This window comes from Hordeum vulgare, chromosome 3H, assembly GCF_904849725.1.
Source record: "Hordeum vulgare subsp. vulgare chromosome 3H, MorexV3_pseudomolecules_assembly, whole genome shotgun sequence".
Lineage (NCBI taxonomy): Eukaryota > Viridiplantae > Streptophyta > Magnoliopsida > Poales > Poaceae > Hordeum > Hordeum vulgare.
The window spans coordinates 52,886,382-52,907,155 of NC_058520.1; the positions used below are offsets into that span (position 1 = coordinate 52,886,382).

The 20,774-nt window shown below is 43.5% G+C and overlaps 3 protein-coding genes across 3 annotated transcripts; all 3 read right to left on the reverse strand.

The window, feature by feature from the left end:
* Positions 1-9,979: 9,979 nt before the first annotated feature.
* On the reverse strand, positions 9,980-10,955 carry LOC123439497 (17.5 kDa class II heat shock protein-like). The gene has a single exon (XM_045116212.1). It carries the CDS (start codon positions 10,733-10,735, stop codon positions 10,247-10,249), a length of 489 nt encoding a protein of 162 aa, XP_044972147.1. The 5' UTR covers positions 10,736-10,955; the 3' UTR covers positions 9,980-10,246.
* A 694-nt stretch (positions 10,956-11,649) lies between these two features.
* On the reverse strand, positions 11,650-19,944 carry LOC123442935 (DEAD-box ATP-dependent RNA helicase 39). The gene is made up of 9 exons (XM_045119125.1): positions 19,415-19,944; positions 18,311-18,406; positions 18,030-18,218; positions 17,790-17,930; positions 17,410-17,550; positions 15,363-15,505; positions 13,095-13,224; positions 12,953-13,001; positions 11,650-12,358 (listed from the first exon to the last, which is right to left on the reverse strand). Exons 1-9 carry the CDS (start codon positions 19,874-19,876, stop codon positions 11,820-11,822), a joined length of 1,890 nt encoding a protein of 629 aa, XP_044975060.1. The 5' UTR covers positions 19,877-19,944; the 3' UTR covers positions 11,650-11,819.
* Positions 15,517-17,394, reverse strand: LOC123442936. Its single transcript, XM_045119126.1, has one exon. The coding sequence runs from the start codon at positions 16,940-16,942 to the stop codon at positions 16,397-16,399; it is 546 nt and encodes a 181-aa protein (XP_044975061.1). The 5' UTR covers positions 16,943-17,394; the 3' UTR covers positions 15,517-16,396.
* Positions 19,945-20,774: the final 830 nt, after the last annotated feature.

The window sequence follows — 20,774 nt, forward strand, 5'->3', positions numbered from 1 at the left end:
CTTTCTTTCCTCGACCCGGTCAAGTAATATAAGAGGTCAACATACATATGGCATGTCACACATGGGCTATGATTCTTGATGCAGAATGCCATGCTAAAGTACAAGTTTGAATGTTTGTAATTTTATTCCATAGGCCCTTAATAAGTGTTATTTGTCTTTGTACTATATACATAAAGATTACAACTCTCTTCCTATCTTGGACAACATAGGCTCTATGGAAGTTATGATGTTATCTTATTTGCAAATCCTTAAGTTGTTAGTATGTCATTTAGTTCAAATTTATTTGGTGTACCTTCAATCGTTAAGACTGATTCACTCACTTGAGTAAACATTCCCCTTAAAATATATAGATCTGATACATCCCCATAGAAACAACTATCGTCTATAAAATAGAACCTAAGATACACATAACTAGCCCGTGTGAACGCACGGGTTGACGACTAGTTATTAATAATGATGCTTGTGCTACTAACTCTATTTCTTGTGAAGCATCCATTTTAAAGGAGAATGTTGAGCTAAGGGCTCAACTTGAGTTGCTATCTAGCAATTATGGGAAATTGGAAGAAAGTCATGTAATGCTCACAAACTCTCATGATGATCTTCTAGCGTCCCATAATGTGCTAAAGTTAGCTCATGAGGCTATTACTACCAAGGTAACATCAAGTGAGCCTCATGTGGACAATGGCACTACTTCTAGTCAAAATGTTATATTGCCATGTGCTAGTCCTCGTAATTCTTTTACTCATAATGTTGCTACCTCTTGTGATGAATTACTTTCCTTGCCATGTTGCTCTAACAATGAAGCTTATACTTCCACTAGTACTTGTGTTGATACTAACCATGTAGAGGAAATCGAAGAGCTCAAGGCCCAAGTCACTTCTTTGAGGAAAGACTTGGAAAAGAGTCATGAGGGGATGTCCACACTCAACAATGTCTTGTGTGGGCAAAAATCCCCGAATGACAAAGATGGACTTGGATTCAACTCCAACAAGAATAAGAAGTCCAAAAACTTCAAGAATAAGGGCCAAGAACAAGTCAAGAATTCGGGCAAGATTATTTGCTTCAAGTGCAAAATTGAAGGGCACCATGTTAGATCTTGCACACTAAAGAAGAAGCCCCAAAGTCACAAGCAACAAGAGAAGCGGCCAGGAGTTCAATCACATACTCAACTATAGGTTCAAGAAAGGCCTCTTCCCAAGAAGACCCAAGCCAACACTCCTCATGTTGAGAAATCAATAGGGAAGAAATTAAAGGGTAGATGTTTCTACTTATGTCGTGAGAAGGGCCACTTTGCTTCTTCTTGCACGAGAGGTAATTTATCCAACCCAATCATTATTGATGATATCTATTCTCTTAGTAATGATAAGGTTGGCAATGTGTTTGCCAAGTTTTTTGGTACTCAAAGTGGTGGCAAGAAAAGTACCATTTGGGTTGCCAAGCCTATTGTGACTAACCTCTTAGGACCCAACATGGTTGGGGACCAACAAGCTCAAACTTTATCAATAGGTGAATGTGGAGGACATTGGAGACTTGGATACATAATGAAGAATTAAGGGGTCTTCATCATTCATATTATCTCAAGACAAGTCATTTGGATTATCGAGTTTCTATCTCATATCCAATGTGCCTCCTTATGGTAACTTGTACTTAATTTTTTTACATTGTTAGTTACTTGCCCCTTTGCATGTTGTGGTTTTGTACCTTGCATGTGTTTGTATATGTTGTGCTTCCAACTTGCTTATCTTGAGTAATCGAATATGTGTAGGTTGGTTTGCACATCATGTATATGTGAGTCTTGTATTGAGCCTTTTTGCATCTTGTTTGTATCTTTGTTGGCTTTTGTGAGAGATTATTGGATTATCCCATTTTAGGGGAGTGATGTGCTTTGCGCACCTCACAATCCTCTAAATGTGTATACATGAGGAATCCCACTTAGTATTGATGTTTCAAGATTATCTAGTCTCTATGTGGTATGTCTTACTCATGAGAAATTCAAATTATAAATGATCCATTAATTATCTCTTGTTGGTTTTCTTTTGCCACTTGTCAATTTTGTTAGTTATCACATTATGGGGGAGTAATATGCTATGTGGATATTACAAGCCTAGAAAATGTGTATATTTGAGATATTGCCACTTAGTGTTGATATTGTAAATTATCTTGTTCCTAGGTGGCAAGTTAGCTCTACAAGTGTCATTTTCCTGTGTTTTGGAGTAAAAATGATGCTATATATATTTGCATTCTACCAATAGGAATTATTTCCAAATAATTTTTGTCCTTTGACAATTGTTATTCCCTTCATGTGGTAGACATTGCTAATCATCTTTACATTGGATTTTGTGTATCGTTTGTCTTCCTTGCCTTTTGTGGATCTATTTGAACATGTCTAGTGTTCTTATCGATATAGTGAAGGTGATGGTTCTATCTTGTGCTTTTTGTATTCAAATGCAAATTCTATATAATGCACATATCTTGGGGAGCTATACTATTTTCTTTAGAACACTCTCTTTATGCGTTTATCGTAACATATGTTGATCCCCATCAAGTGCGTGTTGATGGGAGGCAAGTCTTGCTCTTTATGACGCTTTGTGCCATCATGAAAATTTGTCGAGGGTTTGGTTTGTTTGGAACCTAGCTCTCTTTTGGAAACTAGATACCTCGTGTTTGTTTTCCTTCAATTGGTATCGTGTTTCCTTTTGTCTGGCATCTGTCAATGGATATCATTCTTTGATGTATCTTTTAATTGGTATCCTTCAAGTGATAATTTTTTTGTTTGGTATTTTATTTTCACTTCATACCTTGTATTTTGGTGTCTTATCAACTACGTGTTGATTTGATTTTTGAATGCCTTGAGCATGCATATTTACTATATACATATAGTTTCTTTTGCATGCTTTCTTTCCTTGACCCGATATATAGGGGAAACTCCACCTTGTCATAAATTGGCTAAAGTGTGCATGAAATTCAATTTCATATCTATATGCACATATTTATGTGGAGTTTGTCCTATGAATTTTTGGTTTTCTAACTCTTTGGTCCCAATGAGTTTGGGCACCATTTTGTTTGTTTTGTTGTTCTAGGAACAATTGGAGAGGCATTGGATGCTCGGCTCACCTACAAGGAAGGTGTTAACACCATGTGCTTATTGGAGCCAAGCTAGGATGATCAACGAATAACTATCTACTACATCAATCCAGTGCTATCTCGGTAACAAGTATCTACTTTATGCATACATTTCTTGCATTCAATCTTTCGTAGGTTGCATCATGGTATGAATTTCTTGATTCGTTCTTGTGGTACTTGTTTCCTTCCTGAAAGCATCCGAACGATGATGTATTATTGCTAGTTGGGATGTCTTTGATGTTCATAATTTGAAAGTTCATATTGTACAATAAGAAAATATTAGGCCATGTGTTATGCTTCCAACCAAAGATCTTATTGGTATATTTATGACTTCCTTTTGGATATCTTGTTTGTTCCTTCTTGTAACCATTTCGTGTGTACATCTTTCTTTATGGATATATATCATCATGATTTTCTTCTACCTAGAATCTTTTACACATGAGAGAAGTTACATCTCTAGTTGATATCCTCTTTTCTTTCACGTCCACCGTTGCATTTCCTTTTTCAGTTTTTGGTGGCTTCGTGGAAGGATTTGTCTTGAGTGTGGATCTTTTATCCTTGCATCTTGATGCACTCTTTGGTGGTGAAGATTATTTTTCCTCATACCTGTCTTGACAAGGGTGTTGACATTGTGGTTGGTATCCCTTCTCTTGACAAGGTTATTATTTCCTTTCTTCACAATGGGTTGTCACAAGCATTGGTTCTCAATTTGTTTATTAGTAAGCTTGTGAACCTATTTGCTAGTAGTGTGTGTGTGGGAAGGATATGTCTTGCACTTTGTCCTTATTTCTTCAAGACTATATTAATGAGTAATGCTCATCCTCACCTTAGTCTTCTCAAGTACCTTTCCATGACTCACACACATCATTTTGGTCGAGCCTACTCTTAAGTTGCCTCTTTTACATGTTGCTCAAATATATGTTTTGTGCAAGTGATATACTTATTGTCTCATCTATTTTCTTTCACTTGTTGTGTGTTTTTATTAATTTTGGGGGAGCAACGATCCTATTTTGTGCACTTGTATCAAAAAAAATCTTATTAGTGCACAAATCACGGGGAGCTTCTCTAGTTTTGATAAAACAAACTATTGTCCTTATCATAATATCGTTTATCCATGTGGTTCGAAGGACCATATGATTGCTTGTTTCTATTGGTATCTTTTGATTGTGTCCTTCTCTCGTTTGTATGTATTTGTGACATATGATCCTTGTTGCAATCTTTGGGTCCTCGATATAGTTCATTTTCCTCCAACGTTTATAATTGTATTTGTGTATTTCTTTGCACTATTGTTTAGAAGTACACACTTTTTGGAGGACCACCTACTATATGGGCTTTCTAAACTTTTTGTCCATTTTGGTAATCGATGCCAATGGGGGAGAAGTTTAGAGAGTTTAGTTTGGTGATGCGTAGAAGGTTTTGCTTTTATTGCTTAAGCATTTACATCTTGTACGCATGCATTATAGCTTTGTATGTGTGCGCTTGGTTATGCTTATTTCCTTATATAAACTCTCTTGTACTGATTGTCATCAATTACCAAAATGGGGGAGATTGTTAGAGCATATTTCTCCATATGTAGTTTTGGTAATTAATGACAATCCCTATGGACTAATGGTTGCCTTAAGTTATATTCGAAGGATTTGTCCATAGGCACTTCTTGAAGTCCATCTGTTGGTGTCAAGGAGTTTATATGATGACCAAGGTGTTATTCAAGGTATTATCCAAAGATTGGTCATAAAGACACAAGGTTGATCAAGACTAAGCAAAGAGTAAATCAATATGACCAACACACAAAGTGTACAAGATGTACCGAGAGGGATCAAGTGATCCCATGGTATGGTAAGCATTGTCCATTATGCTTTTGTGTACTAACCCATGGTCCTTGTGAGAGTTCTATGTGGGGTTAGGTGCGTCTCCATGGGTTTGCGTCAAGAGGAAGATCTCATTCAACCTACGAAGGATGACATCAAGTGGTGATCGTCATCAAGATTGCAGTGTGCAAGTTTAAGTGGAGTATCACGAAGATATCATGCTTGAAGCTTGCCGTCCATTGTGGTGGCAATGGACTTGTGAAGATGTGCTAAAGAGTGGCTCACCCATAGTGAGTATGGGGGAGAAATCAACTAGTCTTCGTCAAACCAAGGCAATCAAGAAAGGTAGTCCATCTTGAGGAAGCCAAGATCATCATCATCTAGCTCAAGAGGACTAGGTGCAAGGTATAGGTTTGCCCTTGATAGGTTTTCTATTTTAGGATAGATTGTCGTACTGTCAAGGGCGATTCTCGAGTGAGTAGCTTGATCGTATCGTTCGTTGAGAGCTCAAACCATTTGCATCCTTGCATCATATTTCTTGGTTCTTGTTTGGTGTTTCTCTTTGTGAGTTTTAGAGCTTATGATCATCTTCATGACAAGCTCGAGTTCATCGAAAACGGGGTCCATATGCATCTTCTATGATGTTTTCGATGTTGGAAGTTTTTGCCGGTTCTTCATTCATAGAGGTCTCACTTCTCTATATCATTGGCATTTTCTAGCTGCATGTTCTTAAGATTTTATGTCGTTGTTGGATAGCTCTTGTCGTTGTGAATTCAACGAGCTTGAGTTTGCTCGATTCTGAGTTTCGTATGCGAAAGTTAGAGCAGTTTCTGTACCCAGCAGTAGTACCGCTCTAGGAACGGTGGTAATTTTTTCTACCGCTCCCTAGCGGTAGTACCTCTCTAGGAGTGGTAGTACTGCTCCATCGGACTTTATTTGTGCATACTTTTTGGCCTCAGCATGGTTGGTGAACCTATCAAGCGGTAGTACCGCTCCCATGAGCGGTAGTACCGCTCCCATGAGCGGTAGTACCGCTCTGTGCGGGCTGTGAAGCATAACGTTTGGATTTTTTCCCACCTATAAAAGGGGGTCTTCTTCCCCATTGAACCTTATATCTTCAGCTCGTGTTCTTCCCCCATTGTTGACCTTCTTCGAGCTTGCTAACTCTCAATCCCTCCAATGATTCTTGCTAGTTCTTGAGGGAAAAGAGAGAGGAGATCTAGATCCACATTTCCACCAATCACTTTCTTCTCTAAGTGAGGGGAACCCCTTGGGTCTATATCTTGGAGTTCTTCGTGTTCTTCTTCGTTCTTCCTCTCATTTTCCTCCCTAGCATTAGTTGCTTTGGTGGGATTTGGGAGAGAAGGACTTGGGCACTCCGTGTGCCCTTGCCATTGCATTTGGTGCATCGATTTGAGTTCTTCACGGTGATACGTGGAAGTGAGAAGTTGAGAACCTTATTACCCTTGGGTACTTGGTACCTCTAGAAGTTTATCTTGCTTAGCATAAGTTGTTGGTGCACATAGGTGAGCCTAGTTGTTTTAGGTTTTGTGCTTGACAAATTAAACGTTAGTTCTATTCCGCATTTGTTCAAGCCTAAATCGTAATTATTTTAAAGCGCCTATTCACCCCCCCCCCCTCTAGGCGACATCCACGTCCTTTCACCCACATATAATTGGTCAAATTTGTCGTCAAAGATGAATTTTGGGATACGTTGAAATGGAGGGAGTATTATGTATAAACGTAATTGTATCTTGCAAATGTACATCCAAATTTTGCATTATATATACATAAAGCCACCACAAAACACATTCAACCATGGGTGAACTCGCTAGCTTTACTGAAATCTAGTGAGTTTGTCTATCATTTCAGTCAGGGGACTTAAATTTCCTCTAAATTTTGATTTTGAGATCCAAACAAATATTTTGAAAAATCAAACAATGATTTAATATTTTTTGGAGTTGTGTGTGCTACCAAGATTACTGGAATGTTTTCTTAAGAGAGAAGGCATCAATCGAGCCTGAAATGGGGCTCAAGCCTAGCCCGACTTTGAATTAACAAAGCCATCAATCGGTCAGGATTACCAGTATATGCTTTCACGCAAAAGAAAGAAGAACATGGGGTAAGATACATGAACGATGGACATCACAAAACTAAATGTCACACGCTATGGGAACATAAGATGACCAAATGAGGACTAAGCCGAAGACGCCGAGGTCCACCTTCGAGAAAGCAGCACCAGGAACAAGATCTCGGAAGATGGGTTAGATGCCAGTGAAAGATGACCATGTAGAGAGGGTCAGCGCATCCCAACGAGATGTCGGATGCTCTTTCTGAGCAGAACAACGCCACTGCACACCTCCACCGGAAGGGGGAAGTTTCAAGCTAGGACAAGAGGGCCACACTGTCGCTGCCACCCACAGGCGCCACCCGACCACAAGGCTCCCAAAGTGGCACCTTCAAGAAGGGAACGATGTCGAGAGCGCCTCCGTCGCCCAGCAAAGTTAAGGCTTTCGCTCGGGAGACCTGTGGGAAGGGGAAGTGGGGGATCAATCCATACCGACGCCTCCAGAGAAGGGAACAGTGCCCTCGGGCATCGTCGTCGATGCGACCGGCCACGGCCGACCAGGGAGTTCACCCACACATACTCGCCACCACCAGCACCTCCTGTCCGGGAGCCGGCGATCCAGGGTAGACGATCCGACCAGGCAGGCTCACATGCCAAACAGGGAAGGAGGGGAGGCACCAGACCTCGCACAGGTCGCCGCAAAACCGCCATCGGTCGCGGTCGACCACCAGGATCCCACCGCCCGCTTGAACAGGACACCGAATCCACTGTCCACACTGCCGCAGAGCCGACGGAGGCGTTGTTCCAGATCCATGGCACCCCGCACAAACACAGTGCAGCTGGAAGCCCCGCCGCCGCCATCCTTGATAGTCCTCGGGCTTGCCCGACGACGCCGAGGGAGGGGGTGGAGGGGAACGCCCGGCGACGTGGGTAGGGTTTTCCCCCAGAGTCGCCCGAGCAAGGCGACGCGGTGGTTTTTGGGGGGGGCGCCCGGCGGCGTGGCTAGAGTTTTCCCCCCAAGCGGGGCGGCGCGATGGGTGGGTGAGGGGGCTGCTAGGTGGTTAGGTTGGTCATAGTGGGGGTATCATAGCTAGTATAATGTACTTGGGACTAGTAAACATGCTGATGTGGCACACAATTAATGAAAAAAAAGAGGGGAGTTAGAGTAACATAGGTAGATAATGTATCATGTTAAATGCTATGTTACTACTCCCTCCGTTCCTAAATATAAGACCTTTTAGATATTTCAGTATGAACTACATACGAATGTATGTAGTCATATTTTAGGACATAGATGCACCCATTTTGCTCTATATCTAGTCTATAGTGAAATATCTAAAATGTCTTATATTTAGGAACGGAGAGAGTAAGTATCATGCATGTCAATAAATGATATCACCTATGATAATAATTTATAATATTGTGCATTATGAAGATAGTATCATACTCCTCCGTTCGGTGAAGAGTGTACATTTGACTTCAAAATGTGTCCATAAAAATGGGGGAAATGCTTCTCTCTCATCACGCGGTAATCAAGACCAATGATATTTTACACATGATCTTCTAAATTTTTACATTCACTTAACTCATTGGGTGTTGGTTATTAAAGAGGAGAGAGATGATGACTTATACTTTTCCAATGCAGTTTTTTACTTTACTTCATAATTTGTCCTAAATTTTCTATATGCAATTTGTTCATCACACGAAGAAAATACAAGAGTACCATATGCATGATACTATTATATGATACTGCCCACTACGAGTAGCCTTAGGCCTGTACCAATGCATCGTTTCTTAGCACGTTATCATAGGAACGGTAATAACTTAAGAGACTATTAGCCCAATGCATTGTTTCTTAAAGGTTTTCTCTAAATTTAATGATTTGGTGCTCATGCAGAGAAAATTATAAAAAAATCACAATTGAGGACGCTAAAACAGAAAACCACCATCATTCGTTTTGTTTTAAAAAACATCACTATTGTGCTGACAGTTTTCAGAAAACACTGATAGGTTACTAAACACAAGTTAACAACGTTTCTGACAGCCCGTCCCCTTGTAAGTGATGACGTGGCACCAAGTCTCACGGTGTTTGCCCATCAGATTCTGTGTTAAACAGCTCTAATCAATTAATTAGTGTTTTTTGAAAACTGTCAGCATAATAGTGATGGTTTTTTTAAAACAAAACGAATGATGGTGGTTTCTGTTTTAGCGTCTCCCATTATGGCTTTTTTGCGATTTACTCCAATTTAGAAGGCACGATTAAATTTACATGTATTTCCATAATAAATAAAGTTTAAAACACATTGCATTTACTCCTAACAGCTAGTTAGTACTCCCTCCGTTCGGAAATACTTATCCTAGAAATGAATGTATCTAGACTTATTTTAGTTATAGATACTCCCTCTTTTCCGGTTTATAGGGCTCATCTTTAAAATTTCAGATTTTCATTATACTAGGCTCATTTTAAGTCTAGTTGAGTTAAAGTGTTTTGAGTCTCGCACCATATTTAATTCATAGAGATAAGGAAAAGCAAATTAGTGACCATGCATGCATCTTTTTCTACATGCATCATGCAAGTCCAATGAAAGGAAGGATGCTACATTTATTTCCTTGAAAATTGAATATGTGAGAAACATTTCATTGGCTAGTTAGAACTAGTGTCATCCATTCATAATTCACCTCGATAGATGAGATTTCATATTTGAGCCCTATAAACCGAAAAGGAGGGAGTACTTTTATTTTATTCATTTCTAGGACAAGTATTTCTGAACGGAGGGAGTATTTCGTTGTATTATTTCTATATACATGCATAGTGTCAATGCCATTTTTTAGTCCATTCACAATCAATCAATAATCATCTAGGTTTCTTTTTAAATCGGAGAAAGTAAGACACAACCCTACTCTCTAGTGTGAGACATTTAACAGAACGCCTATGAAGCCGTCCTAAAAGAAACCTCCATTAACGGGCCTTACTGAAATGTTTTGAAGAAAGGCAATTATTTCCGTATGATCCAAAATTAATGAACTTCCCGAAATGTTTCCCGAAATGTGATTGAAATTGCACTAAAAGCGAAAACTAGTCACACAACACTCGGACACCATACGAGCAGAGATAGAAAACACACACACATCACGCATCTCAGGAAACTCACTCCCTAATCATCGATCAGACGATCACTACCCACTCAGCTTCGATCCGGCGTGCAGGCAAAGGACCTCTCTCTGGTTCGGTCGTCCAATCCATCTCTCAGGCGACCTGGACCTGGATGGTCTTGGGCTTCTTGGGCTCGGGCGGCGGCAGCTTGTCGACGGTGACGGTGAGCACGCCGTCGCGGCAAACGGCGGAGATCTTCTCCGTGTCGGCGTTGTCGGGGACCACGAACTTGCGCATCAGCTTGCCCATGCGGCGCTCCATCCGCAGGTACCTGGCGTCCTCCTTCTCCTCCCTCCTGCGCTCGCCGCTGATGACCAGCACCCGCTCGTCCTCCACCTGCACCTTGATGTCGCCGGACCCGAGCCCCGGCATGTCCACCACGAACAAGTACGCGCCCGGCAGCTCCTTCACGTCGGCGGGGGTGGCCGCCATGGCGCGCGCGTCGCGGACGTAGGCGCGGGTCGGGCCCTGCTTCTCGCCGCCGGCATGGCCAGGTCCGCCGGCCTCGCCGTCCGGGATGTCCAGCAGGTGCTGCAGCGCCGTCATCAGCGGGGTCTCCAGCCCAAACATCCTGCCCTCCATCCTCGCTTGCTGATCGATGGATCTCCTCCGATTGGACTGCGTTGGATTGTTTGCTGATTTTTGTGGAATGCCTTGGTGATGATGCGACGGGAGGAGGAGGGGGAGGGAGTTTATATCGGTGGCCGGAGCCGGGGAGTCTGGGTTCTGGAAGGTGGTGGAACACGCGGGATGCGGCAACGCGGAAAGTTCTAGAGCTCCCGCGGGGACTCCGTCAACGAGGAAAATGGATATGTTAGAGTGGCTGGTTTGGCGGGCCAGGCGTGTGACCTCTCGTGACAAGTGTCCCGCTTCTGGAGTGGATAGAAGCAGAGATATTTTTAAGGATGAAACCATAATAGATTATGATAATCTGGATTATGAAGATAGATTATATAATCTGGTTTATAAAAATAATCTAGGTGGACATGTTTGAAGATCAGATTATATAAACTGTAATCCAGGTCTTACATTGCATAATGACCTGTCTGCCCTCTGTTTTTTAAGAGGAAGGTGGCGGTGGTAGAAATGTAATTATTCCCAACTTTACAAGGGTAATGGGTTATTAACAATCTATAATCTGATTTTAGCTGGTGTAGAGTAGATTATGAGTTTTTAATAATCTATCCATTTAGTTTTTATAATCTACATCATAATCTGTCCTGTTTGAAGACAGAATATATTATAAAAACTGGATTATATAATCTGTGTGGTTCCAAACAGGGCCTAAGCTCTACGCTTTTCCTTTCACTTTTTATTTTTGAAAAGATGATCCTGGAAACTTCTACAATCCTCCAGTGCATATCTGCGATCACCTACCGGATTGTGTCGATTTCGGGCTGGATAAATGCCAGTCACCTCGAAATAACAAAGATGTGTAGTAACAAGAATTTAGCATCTGGGCAAGACAATGCTCCACGCTCTTTGTGTACAAATAATAAAAATACAAACAAACTTTTTTATTATAGATGTCGTGGTAAGATCTCAACTGTTCCCTTTTCTCATTTAAAAAAGTTTATCAAAATTGTAAGCCGAAAAGCGCAAAAATTGGCAAAAAAGCAAGTCACTGATATTTACAGGTTACAGGATCAAATATCTTGAGCGATTATCATGAAGCCTGCGCTGACTTCCCGGTGCTGCGCCCTCTGAACCCAACCACGCTCAGCTTACTTCCCACCTTATTCACAGCATCCCCCTTCCCGCCCTCCGGTCTGGCTCTGCTGCTCTTCCCGACCTTCGCGCCGCCCTTGCTGCTACCAGCTCTCACCGGCTTGGCCTTTCCGGCCTCTGCAGGCCTGGCCTTCGGCGGGTTCTTAGACGGCGAGTGCTTCCTGGACGAAGATGGCTGGCTCTTTGTCGACGAGCGCTTTCTCGTCGAAGTTGTGTCCTTGATGGCGACCTTTGGCGGCCTTCTCGACATTGTGACCCCCCTTTTGTTACCCTTCTGGCTAGCAACCCTCGGAGCATCTGAACTCCTTGCCGACCTTGCAGAAGTCCTTCCTTTGATGCTTGGCTTTTGAGGGTTGGCAGAATCCCTCCTGACATTGCTAGTAGTCAACGATTCTAAGCTCTCGTTTTTCTTCATAGCGTCTTCGATCCTTGTTGCTAAACCCACATCTTTCTTTGCGATAAGGCTTGTAACTTTCCCTACATCAGGCGGGAAATGACAATACGTGAGTACAAACATGAAAGGTGTAAAGATGGAGTACCCGCTTCTTTACCCAAAGACTATCCAGATACAAGTACAGTCCACAAATCTGTCAGATTGCCACAAATAACATATCTTTGTTTGACCATCTCCCATTATCACATTTCTAAAAAAAAATGCACACCATTGTCTTATACTCCCTCCATTCCTAAATATAAGTCTTTTTAGAAATTTACTAGGTGACTAGATACGGAGCAAAATGGATGAATCTATATTCTAAAGTATGTCTATATACATCCGTATGTAGTCTTCTAGTGAAACCTCTTAAAAGACTTATATTTAGGAACGGAGGAAGTATAATACACTTCAATCAGAAGTTCCTACTAACTGCTGCCATCTCTTTCTCTAGATTTGCAAATCATGATTAGACTCGGCTAGTATTTAGATGATTAGTATATCTGGTTACTGCATGCAAACTTTTATATGTATGTAAGGTTAAGAGAGATCACGAACGTGTGCAGTATTGGCTCCCATACAACAAATGAAAATGATTATGTATCTGTTGTACGTTACAGCAAAGAAGTGATTAACACCTTTGGCTCCCATACGTGCTGTTCTCCCTGTTCGGTGGAGATAATCAATCTGTAATGTCAAAAATTACTAGAATAAGAATCCTTGAGGTTTTTGTGAATTTATTCACAGCAGAAATTAAAGAAATATGCAACTAAGACGTACAGAGTTTTTTGGGAAGTCAAACATGATGACATGGTCAACCTCCAAGTCTAGCCCTCTAGCTGCCAGATCAGTGCAGACTAATGTTGGGCAATCACCCTCTTCATTCCGGAACTTGTTTAGGTTCTCAACTCTAGAAACAGTTAAAGCTAGAAACGGTCAGCATAATTCAAGTAAAATTTTGCGAATTTTCTTCTTCTTTTGTGGATAGCTTGGTAAATACTCCATCCGTTCACAAATATAAGATGTTGTAACTTTTTTCTGAATCGGATGTATATAGACACGTTTTAGTGTGTTTGTTCACTCATTTCAGTCCGTATGTAGTCCATATTAAAATATCCAAAACATCTTATATTTGTGAATAGAGGGAGTAGTTATTAGCAGACTAATCAAGCTATAACAAGATCATAAGAATAGTAACCACCGAACAGACACATTTTTATCGCAAAAAAAAATATTGTACATGTTAGTTCATAAAATTAAGGCAGTTGGTATACCACCATACCTACACAAATGGTTTTAAATAGACACTTGATGTGCTGTCCTAGAATCAAATTTTGTTGTCTTATTGTCCCAGGTTTGGAATATCGACAAAGACTTAGCCATGGACAGGGGTGCGTGGAAGTTAGCTATCCACGTTCCAGAGCCATGACTTGGTTTCGAGATCTTATGGGTTTCAACTCTAGCCTACCCCAACTTGTTTGGGACTGAAAGGCTTGGTTGTTGTTGTTGTTGTTGTTTATGGACCATATCAGTGAAATTCGCCTATACAAACTTAAGCGCACTCTGATTTTGTGCTTCTATGATGTATGTGTGGTGATGTCAACAACAACAACCAAGCCTTTCAGTCCCAAACAAGTTGGGGTAGGCTAGAGTTGAAACCCATAAGATCTCGAAACCAAGTCATGGCTCTGGAACGTGGATAGCTAACTTCCACGCACCCCTGTCCATGGCTAAGTCTTTGTCGATATTCCAAACCTTCAGGTCTCTCTTAACGGACTCCTTCCATGTCAAGTTTGGTCTACCACGACCCCTCTTAACATTCTCAGCACGCTTTATCCGTCCGCTATGCACCGGCGCTTCCGATGGCCTCCGTTGAATATGTCCAAATCATCTGAGACAATGCTGGACCAGCTTCTCTTCAATCGTTGCTACCCCAAGTCTCTCTCGTATATCGTCATTCCGTACCCGATCCTTCCTTGTGTGGCCACATATCCATCTCAACATGCGCATCTCTGCTACACCTAACTATTGGATATGTCGTCTCTTGGTTGGCCAACACTCCGCGCCATACAACATCGCAGGTCGGATAGCTGTCCTATAAAACCTGCCTTTTAGCTTTTGTGGCATTCTCTTGTCACAGAGTACGCCAGAAGCTTGGCGCCACTTCATCCACCCAGCCTTGATTCGGTGGCCCACGTCTTCATCGATATCGCCATCCTTCTGCAACATGGACCCCAAATATCGAAACGTGTCTCTCTCCGGTACCACCTGCCCACCAAGGCTAACCTCTCCATCCTCGTGCCTAGTAGCACTAAAACTGCACCTCATGTATTCAGTTTTAGTTCTACTAAGCCTAAAACCTTTCGATTCTAGAGTCCGCCTCCATAACTCTAACTTTCTATTAACCCCCGTTCGGCTATCATCGACTAGCACCACATCATCCGCAAAGAGCATACACCATGGGATATCTCCTTGTATATCCCTTGTGACCTCATCCATCACCAAATCAAAAAGATAAGGGCTCAAAGCTGACCCTTGGTGTAGCCCTATTCTAATCGGAAAGTCATCGGTGTCGCCATCACTTGTTCGAACACTTGTCACAACATTATCATACATATCCTTGATGAGGGTAATGTACTTTATTGGTACTTTGTGTTTCTCCAAGGCCCACCACATGACATTCCGAGGTATCTTATCATAGGCCTTCTCCAAATCAATGAGAAAGATGAATTTACTGAAAAAGATGAATATCATAAGGCATAATAGGCATATAATTAGGCAGTCAGGGCAGTGACTGATATGATCTTGAAAATTTCAAATCAAATGACTGTACTCACTGTATCCCCATCTAAGGTGGAAAAAGGAAATTATGAGTTGAGACAGTTGCAGAGTTACATTAGATCTACCCTCTACATTTTGTCAAAAATTACTCCCTCCGTCCCATAATATAAGAGCATTTTTACACTACACTAGTGTAAAAAACGCTCTTATATTATGGGACAGAGGGAGTATATCATAAGGCAGGAACATGTTAGGCAATTGACAGACCTCTCCTCCGCAGGGACCTCTCCGTGGTAGTTCACAGTAGATATATGATTTTCAGTAAGAAAATGGTCCACTGCACGACTTGAATTCAAAGTGTTGCAAAACACCATAACTTTGTTTCCTTTTGCTAAGCTTGGCTCAAGAACCTGCAAGAACAAAATCCTTTAGTATCCCGTGCATTTGGCATAATACAGAGCAAGGAGTTGCCATCAAGTGTACACTACTGATTTCGGAGCAAAAATTCAATAACTGGAGAAAGTGAAGACGTGGGATCTTGTGCGATCATTTTGAAACAAAAATGCACATCACAGGTCTGTTTATCTTAACTCTTGTTTCGGGCTTTTGGCTATGTCCGCTGTGTGCCTTTTGAACATTAACCCAAGCCACAGATGCCATCACAAAGTGTGCTTTGTGTTTGCATGAAGAAATTATTTGTATGAGTTGATCTATGGAAATTGAGTTTATAAGGCAGGATTAGCTCGTCAGGATGAGATTAAACAAGAGAGGGCACGGCAAAATGAGAGAACAATCCTGTTAGTTACTTGCTTGCTTCGACAGACTATCAGGTTGCAGGTGGGGCGGGATGCGGCTGCCCGCCAAACACCAAAGCGGGAGCCAGCTTTTTTAGCGGCCACCGCGGCTGCCCGCCTCGCACCGCTTCATTTTCCGGGGACAACGCGGCAGCCCGCAGGAGCCCGCCGAAGACCCGCCAGCAATGAATCGTTCTCGGAACAGCAACGTTCACATTCACAACTGTAGAAGCAAGTATGTACAACTTTGTAGCAAGACCAATTCTTTCCATTCAGAAGAACTAGCTTCACTTGTAGTCGGAATGATGCCATCAGAGGGCTGGGCGTCTCAAAGCTCTGTAATATCTCCTACTTGCGCCACTGCCATTGGGCTTCTTCTTCTCCTCCTTCCTGCAGAAGAAACCCCCGAACCAGCTGAGCTCGCATCCTCCCCAGGGAACACGGCTGGCTGGGGCATCCCTAGGAAGCCACCAAGTTGGGGTTGTCGGTTGGGAGTGGCCGGAGGTTCTAAGGCGGGACGAGGTCGCGGTTAAGCATGAGGCCGGCGCCCTCAATGAGCGCGAGGACTAGGAGACAGTTGCCCATGAGCGTCGAGCGGCCGGCGGTGGCAATGGAGTTCCAGGAGTCCTCTTCCTGGCGCACGAAGACCATGGTGCAGTCGAAGCCGGAGAAGAGGCCGCCCAGTTCCCGCTCATGCGCACCTACTAGGCCCAGCCCACGAGGTGCTCGCCGTTGGGGTTTACATGTTCTCGTCCAGGGCGGCGTGAGGTCGGAGGAAAGGGCGGCCCATCCGGAGAGAGTAGTTCTTTTTCTGAGAGAGGCGGGGTGACGCACTGACGCGGTTATGCGGCGTGTCCGCTTGAACCTGCTGTTGAAAACGCAGTCAGCCCGGCGGCAGTTTTGCGGGCTTTTTCGCCGGGCGGCACAGCAGCAAAGTGGGATATCCCGTCCACCTTGCAACCTGAACAGACTACCCCCTATGGGTTTCCATAGTGCCAAGTTCAACTCATCTCTAGGACTCATAACTGAGTACAGCTCATTAATATAACTCATATCTAGGATTTTTAACAGAGTAAGGCTTGTTTAAATAAAAAGGGTTAATCCTGATTGGCCTAGGATATTGGCTTGGCAGGACTAACCGACTCTGATTGACTTAGTCCCTTGGGCCAGGTGGTAGAGTGAGGCTCCCTTGTGGGCCCCTCTGGTACCCAAAGCACAAAATGATTCTATCCTGACTGGCAAGTGCAGGCCACAGGTCCAAGAAGCCAAGGTGTTGTTTTAACAGAAGTTTGATCACCTAAGCAATCAAACTCTCCAGATACAGTATCATATGTACTATACTTGATTAAATGACATTTATGATATCGAGTAGCCAATTGTTAACCCCATTAAACTGTACGAAGAACAAGATAGATAAGAAAATGGAGAATTTAATGGACATTACTCCAGCTTGCACCAAGACACGTGTGTGCACTTATGCACGTACAAAGAGGACGGGAGGAGAAACAGAGTTCAATAACCTGCAGGAGAGCCTCGAGTTTGTTTTCTGAACCAGAAAGTTTGATGAAGTCATGTCGTGCAGTTGCAATTCTCTTTTGAAAGGTTGATGTCCGTAAGTGCTCAATACCTTCAAACTCCTCATCGATCAGCTTTTGTACTCCCTGAAGTAGAAGGGTGGTCAATAAAGGATATTAAAGGTTCACAAATCATGCATAGGAAAATATTAAGGCGTTGAGCATCTGTATATATAATCTGGAATAGCTGAGAAGATGGTTCTTAAGAAAAATAGGAGAAGTTTGTTTTAAAATACTACATGCAAGATCTTTGAAGGTAAGGCAGCAGCATATCATTTATTTATTAAGATGGATAGGATTTGCTGGATGCCTGACTAGAATAATACCTTGGTCATGGTAGCAGACACCAATATGGTTTGGAACCCTTGATCGCCAGGCTTTGAAGAACGATTCTTCAAAGGAGCAAGAAACTTCCGTATGTCTTCTCCAAACCCTTGGTCAAACATTGTATCTGCCTCATCCAGAACCTTCAATGCAGATAAATGAACTCATTCCAAGTGATAAACTTTGGCATCAGCAAAAAAAATGCAGGATAGTAATTCTTCGCCCATAACTCAGGAACACACCAGATATTTGATGTCGCCGTAAACGATATTGCCCTCCTTTATATGATCTAGGATCCTTCCAGGTGTCCCAACAACCATGTCAACAGGCATGTTCAAAGAATCTTCCTGGGGTTTTAGACGGGTGCCTCCACTAACCATCGTTGACCGAAAACGTGCATGATGACTTATGGACTTTGCAACACGGAAGACCTGTCATTTGAGAATATCACATAAACGACAGTCAATCACACAGATATCAAATCATAGTTCAAAATAATAAATACTTTGAAAGTGCTGCTGACCTGCTCGGTCAGCTCCCTTGTTGGGCATAAAACTACAGCTCTTGGCCGCCTTGGCTTCATTGACATACCCAGCGTCGCTTCATCATGACGCAGTAGCTACATAAATCAAAGACCTACCATGGTTACTGAACCTTCTGGTTAGAACTTAGAAAGAATGCCTTAATTCACAGGCCATGATCAGTTGAAGATATACTGAAATTTAAATATGATGAGAGAAAACACTCATTTCGCCTGATTGGACTCTACCATTCCTTTATTTTATTTTTACGAAAAATAGATCCAGGGCATGAGCCTGACTGCGAAAGGAGGTGGGGGTATATGCAAGACTAAGCTAGACAGAGTCTCATTTCACAACTCCCGCAAGATGAAGAGAGACCCACAGGGTTTTAAATATCCCTGAACCACCAGCAATCTCCTATATATGACTATCCAGTTTTTCTCTAAATCATTAATTTACCTAAACTTGATTGGAATTATTACAGGTTTTAGCTCAAACCATCTGTCTCACCCAGCTACTATTCTTAAACAACACCTTCCATTTCTTTTGAGACCTCTCGGCTAATTAGCACCACTGGCACCCTAATCAAATACTCCCTCCGTTCCTAAATATAAGTCTTTTTAGAGGTTTCACTAATAGAGTACATACGGATGTATGTAGACATACTCTAGAGTGTACATTCAATCATTTTACTCCGTATGTAGACCCTTAGTGAAATCGCTTAAAAGACTTATATTTAGGAACGGAGGGAGTACTAAACTGTCCCAATCTTGTAACGGTGCCTAATGCTAAGCAGTAAGCATGAAAGTTAAATTGGCCCTCTCTGTAATTTGGATGATGCTCTGCCACTGGCTTGAAATGAGCCTCTCTCATATGAGTTAAGCATAGTTCTCTTACTTGATCATGAGACCATGACACGCTCTATGAGTTGTTTTGCTCTTTTCATGGAAATGGCAAAATCAAATGCACCAGATTCACTAGACATATGCTGCAACTTTGTCCCTTACAACGCGGTTTTTTTGTCCTAGTAATTAGTAGACATCGGTGCAAATATACCTGCAGGCACATGCCTCGCAAATGTGAAAAAGCTGAGTCAGTCCAAGTACCTGAACGAGAGGGAGCAAGTAGGCGAGCGTCTTCCCGGAGCCGGTGTGCGATCCAAGCACGACACTGGTGCCGGAGAGCACGGCGGGCACGCCGACGCACTGGATCTCGGTGGGCTTCGTGATGCCCGCCTCCCGCATCGCGGCCAGCACCTCCTCCTCGAGCCCGAGCTCCTCGAAGCTCTCCACCTCAACGCTCCTCTGCTGCTGCTGCTGCTGCGAGCCCCTCTCCCCGCCTCTGGCCCTCTCCCTCAGCGGCTTCGGGGGCCCGGGGGACGACGAGTCCTTGAGGTGGCGGAGGCGGAGGCGCTCGAGGAGGAGCTCGTGGCGGGGAGGGGGCGCGGGGGCGGCGAGGGCGGGGGAGGAAGGGGGGACGGCGGTGGAGAGGGCGGCGCGGAGGATGCGGAGGCGGAGAGGGGAGGGGCGGGAGAGGAGGAGGCACCGCCCGGCGGCGGCCATCGCCATTGCGGTGGCGAGGGTTTAGATTGGGAGGGGTTTTGCGAGAGGAGTGGAAGGGTGAGGGGAAGAGAAGATGGTCGCGGCGGATAAGAAGAGAAGAGCAGGGCAATGCGAGGTGAAGCAGTCTGCGGTGGGCCGGCGGCTTGAGCCTCAGCGGGTTGCTGCTGATGAACGAAGGGTGCCCGTCCGCCCCTGCCTCAACGTTTTTCACTAGTCTAGGGCAACTCCAAAGTGGATCGATAAACCTTTTATACATGTTTGGATCCAACGGTTTGAACATTTTGACCTTTACTAAATTCCTCGAACCGGCACCAAACGAAGGGGAGGTATGTCGACGTTTGGACGTCCGCCATGTAGAACTGAGATAATGTGGATTCATTCAAAATAAAGGCAGAGCCTGCGAATTTGTACAATCTCATCATTGCTTTCACACAAAAGCCCGTTCTTTCTCACCGCTCTTTCCCGATCCCTGTTGTTTCCACCGTTTTGACCCATTCTGCCATTCGTCATTGCGATGGAGTGGTCGGAGGAGCCGATGATGTTGTTCGACATCCTACAAGACCCGGGGGCGGACACCGGCAAGATCCGGTGTGCGGAATGCAATGGTCGATGCATCAAGGCGAAGGAGAGGGCGGAAGATGCGGCAATGGACGGTCAGGATGGAGTGTGTAAGCCAAAGCACAACGTCAGGTCAGTGTCACCCGGGCAATCGCAACCTTGGTCCACCCAGCTGAAGGCGTCCTACTACTACGCAGCCCAGCAGCTTGCTCCTTCCCAGCACGCAACAACATCCCGTCCCAGCCTCATTCACCTCCAGCCACTAAGTGATGTTCACCGTCGACCTCAACACCGACTATGTCTTCATGGAGTCACTAATGCTTGTCCAATCACGGGTGTCGGTTGT

Coding starts and splice junctions, on each gene's coding strand:
- LOC123439497 (XM_045116212.1), bottom strand. CDS start 10,735: ATGGAGGGCAGGATGTTTGGGCTGGAGACCCCGCTGATGACGGCGCTG.
- LOC123442936 (XM_045119126.1), bottom strand. CDS start 16,942: ATGAGTTATATTAATGAGCTGTACTCAGTTATGAGTCCTAGAGATGAG.
- LOC123442935 (XM_045119125.1), bottom strand. CDS start 19,876: ATGGCGATGGCCGCCGCCGGGCGGTGCCTCCTCCTCTCCCGCCCCTCC. Junction 18,219..18,310: donor CAAGGGAGCTGACCGAGCAG/GTCAGCAGCACT, acceptor CTCAAATGACAG/GTCTTCCGTGTTGCAAAGTC. Junction 17,551..17,789: donor TGTCTGCTACCATGACCAAG/GTATTATTCTAG, acceptor CTTCTACTTCAG/GGAGTACAAAAGCTGATCGA.